This window comes from Bradysia coprophila, unplaced genomic scaffold (genome assembly GCF_014529535.1).
Source record: "Bradysia coprophila strain Holo2 unplaced genomic scaffold, BU_Bcop_v1 contig_211, whole genome shotgun sequence".
NCBI classification, from domain to species: Eukaryota; Metazoa; Arthropoda; class Insecta; order Diptera; family Sciaridae; genus Bradysia; species Bradysia coprophila.
In genome coordinates, this window is record NW_023503474.1 from 86,501 (window position 1) to 97,506 (window position 11,006).

Genomic DNA, 11,006 nt, shown 5'->3' on the forward strand with positions numbered 1-11,006 from the left:
GTAGGGCCATGATCCTTTCTGGATTTATTAATAAAAAAATGTAATTTTCGGGCCCTTTGCCTCTCATGAGAGGTGAGTTTGTTTATATGAAATCGCAATGTCCTCCACTCCATACAAAGTTTGACATTCGACCATACCTTGTGTTGACGTTCATTGATTCCCTGAGGGTCTGCGATACCTTCAGTGTTTATATACTTTGATCAAAAGTCGGTCCATTCCATCTGTCAGAGTGACGTTTCAAACGTCAAACCAAAAATTTTTTGCCAAATAGTTAAGAAGTCGCCTATTTTTCCTCAATTCTGTCAGTGGAAGATACTTATAGAAAAATAAACGATTTTGTAATTATTTGGCTACAAATTTTTGGTTTGACGTTTTGATCACAACTGTCACATTTGGAGCGTTGCCTTAATTTTTGATTTTGTAATTAAAATATTGATTTCGATCGTGATGACCGCCAATTTCTTTCTGAGTGACTAGAGCCAATATTGTTCAATTTGGTCATGAGAATTTATTTAAATTTTTCTTGTACATTTAATATCACATTTATAAGCATAAAAGTCTTCCAATGATTCCATTCAAAAAATGTTAAGAGTTACCGGACACCAACAACAGCAATCCACTTGTTTTTATTATTTATATAAAAAATTCCAATAATAAGGCATAAATTGCAGTGTTAGATAAAACTTGCTGTAAAAGCTATATTAATCAAAGCTAGATGGAAATTCGGGAAAAATAAAATATTTTTTTAAATTCTTTACTGGATCGTCATTGTGGCTCAGTACAGGTCATCATAACCGGGAGGTTCTTGAAAAGGGTTAAAAATAATTGAAAGAAGAATCTGTTTTTTTCCTTTTTAACTTTAACTTACGCGTCTCCAGTGACAATACCGATCCCGATCTGGACGAAAGTGTGGAATAAGGCGGAGGTAAGGTCATCAATGATGATGCTGAGTCACTTCTGGACGCTAGTGTTAAATTGTCAAAACGATTTGCAATCGCTGACGTTGAACTGCTGCTTTCAGATGTGGTTCCTACTTTCACTTCAATAAAACCAATGCCATCGATGCAAATGCCATCCTGGTCGTTCAGTGGTTTGAACGTGGCTTCGTACTGAGGAAGAAATTGTATTTTTTGACCAAGGGAAGGAAACAATGATGTGCGCAGTTCAGCTAATCATTAAGTCATAAAGTTAATCTAGGCTAGGCTACACATATCACCAGTTCTTAATGTTGATCACTTCGCGACGGCAGGTGCCAATAGTCAGTTGACACAGCGAAGTGATCTATTGTTGCCAACGCACTTCAAGAACATGCAAAATAACACAATTTCAAGAAGAGGCCTCCACGACGCAGTTGTCCAAAGTGATCTACTGTTTCCAACGCATTCCAATAACAGGCAAAATAACACAATTTCAAGAAGAGACCTCCACGACGCAGTAGTCCAAAAATTTCATATAAATTCAGGTTTTTATGTTGGTATAATGTCACTGCGTTACCTACGTTCCATACAATATAAGAGGCCAAATGACAGTTAATAAAATCTGCTCCCTTGCCTGTTCTTGTAGTGCGTTGCTATTGTCCATATCACATCAAAAAACAAACTCGAAACAGAATGATGGCGTGCGTCGCCATCAGCTAGCACTCGCAGAGCAAAAGATCAAATTGCAATTACCTTGGCAAAATATCGCACCGAATAAACAGGAGTCAGTTCATTCACATATGTGGCTCGTGATATATTGGGGACGTTGAAATTCCAATTAAATACCGTCGTATCGTCGCAACAGTCAGTCTGTTGCTTCTGTAGTATGATAATCTCTGCTCTAACGTTTTCCGCACATTTTGCCCGTCGTTGAAGCGTTAACGTGACATCCACATTGTAGTCGCGAACCCCTTCCAATTCCAGTGTCGCAGTCAAGTTTGTATCGCGTCCTATCAACAGCACCGGTTTATTCAGTGTGAAAATGGCGGTGATTTTCTCTTCGAAAAATTGCTTAAAATCGACCGATGGACCCAATTCCATGCCACTGATGTTGTAGTATCCTTTAAAGTCTAGAAGCAGTTTGTTGGCGATCACAGTCCATGTAACGTGCTTGTCGCGTGTTATAAGTGCAACAAGTCGATACGTAAGGCTTCCTTGTGATGAGATGAACGATGTCGGACATACTTGATTTTTGGGAATATCTAAAATGAAGTTCAACCGTTTCTGTGCACGAAACACACCACCTGGAAGAGAGGCAGTACATTATTCTGGAGGAAGGGATAGGGTTCCGAGATGACTTAAATTCTTGAGGACAAATCGGACAAAATTTATTGTTGTCCCATATCATCATCAACTTACCGGGTAAACTAGTTTCGATTGGACAATGCTCAAACAGGTCTGTCTCACCACCGACAGCATTCACTCGATCGGTGATTACTGGTTTCAAATGTAAATTTAGCCGAATTTTAATTCCATCATAAGAACATCGATGTAAATTGAAGTTAAGGAACAGCTTTCCGCTGATCCTATCGCAGGCAGATGAAATTTTCAATTTCATAAATTCTCCGCATAGCTCTGGCGGTGCTATTGGCGAGGGCTCACTGCCGCCATGTCTGGATAGCATGTATCCGCCTAAACCGACCAGTGGCATCCTGCAAATATTTTACAATGTGATGGTTGAAAAAAAGGATCAGGTCGCGACCACGAAGGCGCTAAAAATTTAAAAATTTGACTTTAGCAAAGCACCTAGCATAATAGTAAAATATTGCTTATGTCAAATTACGACAGTGTACCATTTCATTTTTATATTGTTTGAAGGTCACGCCGTATTCTTTTTGACATAAGCAAATTCTACTACTATGCTAGGTGCTTTGTCAGTGCTAACAATATTGTTTAATTCTCGAAAACGGCATGGTAAAATGTCCCATACAGAGAACTTGAAAATTGGCACGTCACTGACGAATTTTCCTTCAAACAAAAGTATTGCTCACACGCCTCTTTGTAACTCAACAAGATATTATCATGTCTTAGTCCCACATATTTTACATCGAATTCTTTGGAACTGAGCGTTGAACTGTTTAGAGATTAAGCCATGTCCTGAGCGAAGACCGTTCAACATGTTCTTTTATCTATCGGTAGTGGTAAAACCATATTAGTTATTGTCTCACCATGTGTAGGAAAACATACTGCGAAACATGATTACGGCTGACACGTATAAAGTGTGATAAGGAAGTTATACGCCAGACCCATATGCGTGCTAACGTACGACGCGTATTGTTATACATACGCCTTGTATAAAATACGAGTGGCATGTTTCTTACCTTAGTCATCGTATATTATACAAGAACTATGTATGGAAATACGTGTTGTGCGTATGTACGCATACGTGCCTGACGTATAACTTCCTTACCACACTTTATACGTGTCAGCCGTAATACTTTTTCTTAGTGTATGTACCAGCTGGAGAGTTGAGCTGAGGTAAACATTGATACAAAACTGACTGATGACAGCTGTACGAAATGCCCATAGGGCCAGCCAGACCTGAGTGTTTCGACTTCAATCTTTTGCACTTCTTCAAGAGTTTTATTGAACCTAACATTTCGGGTCATCTTTAAAGTATGGTTAATGGTTCAGATTCTTCTAATCTGGATGCTATGGCATGGGAGTGAAATTTAATTCATAATCTTTGCTTGATATCATGAGGGCGGCTCCACCGAGAAAGACAAAAGAATTTCTGCAAATCAAAGAATTTCGCACGAAAATGCCGATACGATGTGAAGTCAATCGTGTCGAGACCGGATGTTACTTGCTTCCGAATTTCAAGCAACATGTAAGTGATAACCGAAGTATTTGCGTCTCTATTTAATGTAAACAATGAAAACTACTGCGTTTTAACTATTGCATGAGCATACGTGTTATAATATGACACACAGCACCAGATTTTATCGATTTTTCGAATAAAATGAATCTGAACTAGGGCAGCAGTATTTTCATTACAACAACGACAATGTTTGGTAAATCATCAATCCATCAATTTTATTATTCGTTTACGAACTGAGTGTGTACCTTTTGAATTTTTTTTTAAACTTCCAACCGGCACACAAAATCACTATACTGCCACCGCAATATTGACGGTAAAATTTTCTTTATTCCAAGTTACACACTAAACATGTAACCGAGTGCAAATTGTCCGTTTCGTGTTCCGTTTTTTTCCTCAATAGCTTTTCATATAATTTATGTCCTTCAAATTAACTGCATTCCCCTGACGCGCCGTTTATGAACGTTATGGCCTCGGTTATGATAATATTATGTGCACACGCGTGGTTTCGAGAGCTCTCAACTACCAAAATTGATGTCTTGTTAATTATTGTAAACAAATTTCGAGAAAATTCAGTTTGCATTTTCCTGACACACTCTACGTACAATTTATTGTGTCATCGAATGTTGGGGCATGCGCGTTACACAAACCGGTAGAGAAAAGAAGGATAATGAGTAACAGGATGTTTACATTTTCAGTGTAATAATGTCAATGGGTAGTTAGTAAAAGAGAACGAATATTATAATCACGATTAGAATGATCAGTTTCTTATCTTACGTCGATTCGGGGGTCATATTTATCAGCAAAGATGTCAATGATAAAGTTCAGGTCCGTCATTTTTTAGTGAATCATAAGCAAAATGAAGCAATTGTTTGTAAATATTTGGGTTCCACTAGGTAAACGATTTTCTCGTTATTTGGGGTCAGGTTAAGTTAAAACAATCGCTAGGGTGTAGCTACGGACAAGGGGCGTGCAATTTTATATTTATGGTGCGAGACTATTGACGGAAAACAGATTTAAAACGAAATCAGGTTGAAACATTCAATTATAACGCCCACCGATTTGAGGAAACGTAAATTTTTCTACTATAAGTGCGAGGTTATCGATGGAAAATAGATTTAAGCCCGAATGAGACCGAACATCTTTATGATAATGACGGCAGGTTTTGTATGTCTGGAAACGGATTTGCGAGGCATTAGCTACAGCTGGACAGTCTGTTAGAATGTATATTGGAGTTTCCTTATCATCCTAAGCACTGAATGTACATTTCGTCCTGAGACAGTACCATACTTTGTAAATGTTTGTTTAGGTTGCAGTGTAGTAGGAGGGTATTTCGTCAAAAAAACATAGCTAACGCCGACCCGTACGAAACACCTATTCGTATCAAAAGCCTTTACTGTGAAACTCTTCATTTCTTTTACTTCATTCTCTACTGAAAAGCTATTCGCCCTTTAAAATCACTTACATTATCTTTCTTTGCCTTGTTATCATATACAAATAAATTGCCGGAGGCAATATAGACAGCCCCGTTTGAAGTCAACTTTCATAAATTCCTATTTAAACAGCTATATACCGCTATATTTACCTATATTTCACTATAAATAAACATTTCACAGATAAATATATGCTATTATATAGCTCTATATGCCTGTATATAGCTCAATATAGGTGAATATAGATATATATAGATGTCCATATATGGAATGCCTGAAACACCCCACACACATAACAAATTATTTCCATGTTAACAGAAACTCTCTAAGTACCATTTTTCCCAATATATATCACTTTTATTAAAATCCAATATGGCCACCGGCAGCCATTTTGTTAGGAGACCGGAAATTTTACCGACGTTTTACATTCGTTAATACCTTTCAAACAAAACAAAATTCATGAAATTCGGTCAAAATTTACTCGAGATATTGACAAAATACTCCACATTCACTGTACGGCCGAGTAGCCAGATAAGAGCTCACTCCAAGAGACCTAGCTCACGCTCCGGAGAACATAATTTCAAAAACTTTTTTTTCCCTGATTGGTACGGTCAATACCTATCTAATAAAGCTAAAACAGACGAAATATGTTGAAATGTGGCCGACCTACAAGCAAAAACTGCTTGCCGCCCTGTGCCTGTTTCACACCAAGGGGTCTAACTCACGAGTCGGTCATCCGCTTTCCATAAACTTTTCTTTTGTCGATCGGTATTGTAAATACCTTTTATTTGACGTATCACTTACAAGGTGAGATATCTTCGAAAAACCGTAAAGCACTTATTGGGCCACACCTCGGGAAGGGTCGATCCAAAATCACTCATCTTCGAATTTAGCCTGTCTTTTGACATTACCAAACGGGAAAAAAAAGAATTTTCAAAATCGGATGCGTTTTACTCAAGTTATCGTGCAGACGGACAGACGGACATTTTTTTTTTCACTGATTTGGCATCTCTAGACAACCACAATAGGTTTCCCCTTACTCAGGGAGTCCAATTCGACGTGTTACGGATGTATGCGTAAACGCATAAGACCCCACTACTTCGTACGGGTCTAAAAAGTGCAGAAAGAGCAGAAAGTACAAACCAGGTATGGTTTTCATTGAACGGTGAGTTTGTTTATATGAAATCACTATTTTCTCCGGTTTGTATGGACAGACCATACTTGGTTTGTACGTTCATTGATTAATTGATTTTACAATGCTCTTTTTTATCTCTTCCCAAATATTTACGATAGAGGGTTCTGCTAGAGTTATTGTCCTAGTGACGTGGAGATTTTTAGCTGAAGATCCAGCGCATAATTCCATTTTAGATCCGTCAGTAAAAAAAAAATTGTTTCTAAAGCATCTATCGTAATTCCTACTTCCCATTCAGATCGCAGTTAGATATGTTCATTAAAGTTTCCACCAAATCGGTAGATGACCGAGCTTGTTCCCAACTTTACAATTTCGGAATTAAATTCCAGACTGGAATTTTTTGCAGTTCTACCGAAATAGTTTTCAACTAAAATTTTCCAAAACTCAATTTACATGTTGAACGTAAATGTACGTTCATAAATAAGCATACAAATGTCCAATTTATAGCAACCTTTAGACGCTTCGGAATGAAATAATCAATTGGTGCTAATAGACAAACGTAAGCTTCGAAATATGCAGATGTCTTTGGCTAGAAAAACACTCCTGCTGACAACAACAAAAATGCCACATTTTATTGCCTCTAATGAGACGGATATGTCACCAGAATTCTCCTGCTCATTTAATTATTCGAAACCATTTGCATGTGAAATAGATGATAATTTGAATGAATAGAATTCGAAAGAAAATAGTCGACTCAAACCAAATAACATCTTCACTTTTTTTCGTATTTTGTTAATGGTAAATTATTGTCTATCTGGCGCCAGATACACATTTGAATTTATGCAAAATTTGCGGAGAAAAAAAAACAAAAAAGTTTTAACAATCGATTGATTCAGAAAAAATCGATGAACTTTTGTTGAAAAACGACGAAGAAGAAGCAGCAGAGAAAAACAACTACATTCCGGTAAAGTACGAATTTCAAAATAGGAAACGTGTTTAACTCATAAAAATTCTTTTGAGCTGAAGCAAATACACAATCAACAGATTGAAGATGACGATCAACACCTTAAATACCTATTTGCGATGAAATCTCTTTTCTGTTCAAATTATTGCGAACATTTTACCAAATATCGCGCTAAGTGCTCGGTGTTATGGCCATTCAGGCTATTTTTGATGTTAAATCATGGTCTGAGTGCTGAGTCATTAATCTATGAAAAAAGAAAAGAAATTTCATCGACAACAGGGCCTATTTTTGCGAACTTTTTAAGGAACTTTTAAGAACTTTAGAAACTTCAGGAACTTTATGAACTTTTGAGAACTTTTTAAGAACTTTTTGAGTATTGGGTCATCAGTACCAATTTTGGAGAAATTAGTTCTTAAAGTTCCTAAAATTTTTTAAAGTTCGGAAAAGTTCTTAAAGTTCCGAAAATTTCCTGAAGTTCTTAAAGTTCTCAAAAGTTCTTAAAGTTCTGAAAAGTTCTCAAATTAGTGGTAGAATTCGAGACGCGTTTGTACTTCTTGCGAGACATACTGGCGCCTACGAGTTAAAGTAAGAAAATATTGTCAATTATAAGTTCCCTATGCAATGATGTGATCATTTTACTTTTTCTTAGAAGAGATTTGCGCCTCTTTACGAATTATAACGCTGAACTGAAATTCAAATCGATAATTGAATCCTTGTGGCTGTGCCACACAATATGAGTGATGTACATACCATCTTAAGAGTTATGTAAATCAGATTAAGAAAATATAATAAATTAATTTTAAGAGTCAATTCGCGAAATTTTCGACCGGTTTATATGGAATCAGGATTGACTCCATATAAACCAGTCGAAGATTTCGCGAATAAGTATCTTAAAAGTTTTTCATACGATTTGTACGAAATATAGGCAATATATAATTTGTACGAATTTGTAGGTTTGTGGCATGGGTTTACGATTTCGATCCAAAAATTTGAGAACTTTTAGGAACTTTTAAGAATTTTAAGAACTTTAAGAACTTTTTGGAACTTTAAGAACTTTAGGAACTTTTCGGAACTTTAAGAACTAAGTTTCAAAAATAGGCCCTGATCGACAAGAGGTTATTCAGTTTCGTTTACCTCTTTGTCATCCTTTAAATGATCTTGTCCTAACTATCTCACTCAATGCGATGACCTTGACCTTGCGATGACCTTGACATAATTTCAAATAACCTTGGTCCGGATCTATAAATTATGTCGCACAAAATTAGCTTCAGACTCGGTCAGTGGGAATTGTTTTGTCACAGAATTTCAACTAAATCTTGCGAGGCTTAATAGGCTTCCACGACGCAGTAGTCCGAAATTCTCATATAATAGTTATTTGTTAACCAAGGGGAGAAAATAGGAAAGTACCTCAGCTCTTCAATGTCAATTTGTTGCTTACACATTCCTACAATCGATTTTTAACCGGCACATATATTTGGCCAAATGGAGCAAAATGTAGATCATGCTCAGGGTTCCCATTTTTCAATTTTGAAAAAGAGGACATTTTGGCATCAAAAAAGAGGACAAAAAGAGGACACCTTCACATTCAAAAAAGAGGACGAAAAGTGAATTTCTGACGCGGAATTACAGCGACTGTACATGCACTTTGTGCAACTATTGTGTAATTTACACCACAGTTCATGCTGAAAACAAAAAAATCAAAAATGCTCTGTGCAATATGCACTGAAATCTTCCTGATATTCTTTTGGATTCCTTCTCAGTGATAGCATCCACTTCATATTACCTGAATACAGACTTCGTTTTACCTTATCCTTGCGTGATCTTTGGTATCTCACACAATGCTACACTTTTCTTGTAAAATGACTAACTTTTAATTTAATGTATGAAAGAATGAGGTGGTAAAGAATCCGAGCGTAGCGAGCTAAATTTTTTTTTTGTGATGAAGAGTTCGTTGTATTACCTTTCAGAGATTATCTGACAAAGAAGATTATTAGTTAATGCCGCGCAAATTTTTTTGTTCTTTAGGTATGAGCTGTATCAAATTTACTTAAAAAGAAGAAGACCTGAAAGAGGACAAAGAGGACGTCTTCTTCAAAAAAGTGATGTTCTTAGAATTTTTGTAAAAAAGAAGAACAAGACGAAAAAAGAGGACATGTCCTTTAAAAAGAGGACGAATGGGAACCCTAATCATGCTGTCTTCTGCATTTTTCTCCATTTGGCCGAAAATGTGCCATCATGGCTTCTCGGTTAAAAATCGATTTTAAGGATGTATAGGCCAAAAATTGTGGTTGTTTCACCACTCTGGCCGCAATACACTCAAGGTGGAATTTCCTATTTTTTCTCACCTAAAATGAGGCCTCTCAGAATGACAGCAATAAACACCATTTTCACAACGCTTCACAGTCAACAAAATAAGGATTTTCACGTCGCTAGCATGAAAATGATTGTTGTTAGTATATGTAACTGCGTTACAGATGTTCCATACAAAATAATAAGCCAAATGACCATTAAAAAAGCTGTCCCTTTTCTTGTTCCTGGAGTGTGTTGATCCAGGGGTTAATTAACTGTTAATACATCTGTTTAAAATCGTATGAATTTCCCGAGTCTATCAAATTTACAAAGTTCTACAGCAGAGCTCGTACACCTTCGTTATCAACCATAATAACCTGTTACAGACGACTGTCATCTGTTATCAAACGGCAATAAATGCCCATTCAAATGATCAACTTTGCTTTGCTTTTGACATTATGAGTCCCTTTACTTTTGACATTAAGAGTCCCGTGTACTGTCTGTACACGGAGCTGTCACACACACATTCAAATATATGATTTTTCATTTTAATTTGTCAGTTTGTTCTATTGAGAGGGCCCTTGCGACAAGCTCTGACTGCAAAAAGCAGGTTCAAAACAAATGAAGTAAAAGATTTCTGAAATCAATTTCTGAAAATCTTCGATCAAATGAAGTAATAGTTTTAACAGTAAAACTGTTAATATCACGGCAGAGTAAAATAAACCAGGCAGGAGCGGTTCATTTTCGAAACGTCAAATAAGGGACCTAATACACGGGATGAAAATGAATTCAAATGAACACTGACATAAATTGAAAAATTTTGTTCGCAAAAAATATAGGGCTACTAGATTATTCAGGTCCCTAGTCAAACAAGCGCTCCTGCCTCGGTTAACTTTACTCTGTCGTGTTAATATGCTTGCCGTCTGTGACAGGTCAATGATAAGACGTACAATAAATAACGCCCTTGCAAGAACGATAAACAAAGCGAACGAGGTGAACAGGGAGAACGAGCCGAAAGATTGATCATCACTCTTGTTTATTTGGAAATGTTTCCAATTTTAATTGCTGTTGTCGATGGTTGTTCACGAAGAGATTTTAGCCTCTGAACAACAATTTTCGACTTTTAAAAACAAAAAGCAGAAAACAAAAAATTAATTTCAACAAATAAATACACAAATCCGTGTCCAGATAGAACCGATTAATTATAAATTTTTGCATGAATTGATCGGAACGAAATCATTGCGAAATGCTTCTAAATATAGCAATGACTTAAGGAAATCGTCAGACGTTCATTAATTAGTGGTGCCAGGCCAGGTATGGTTATACGATATGTGACGTTCATTTATTGAATGCCATCGATTATTCATTTTGTGGCTGTTGCTCTGAACGATCG

The 11,006-nt window shown here is 36.7% G+C and overlaps 1 protein-coding gene across 1 annotated transcript; it reads right to left on the bottom strand.

The window, feature by feature from the left end:
• Positions 1-485: 485 nt before the first annotated feature.
• LOC119075438 lies at positions 486-4,411 on the bottom strand. The gene is made up of 5 exons (XM_037181877.1): positions 4,044-4,411; positions 2,337-2,629; positions 1,671-2,221; positions 869-1,109; positions 486-804 (listed from the first exon to the last, which is right to left on the bottom strand). Exons 2-5 carry the CDS (start codon positions 2,626-2,628, stop codon positions 776-778), a joined length of 1,113 nt encoding a protein of 370 aa, XP_037037772.1. The 5' UTR covers position 2,629; positions 4,044-4,411; the 3' UTR covers positions 486-775.
• Positions 4,412-11,006: the final 6,595 nt, after the last annotated feature.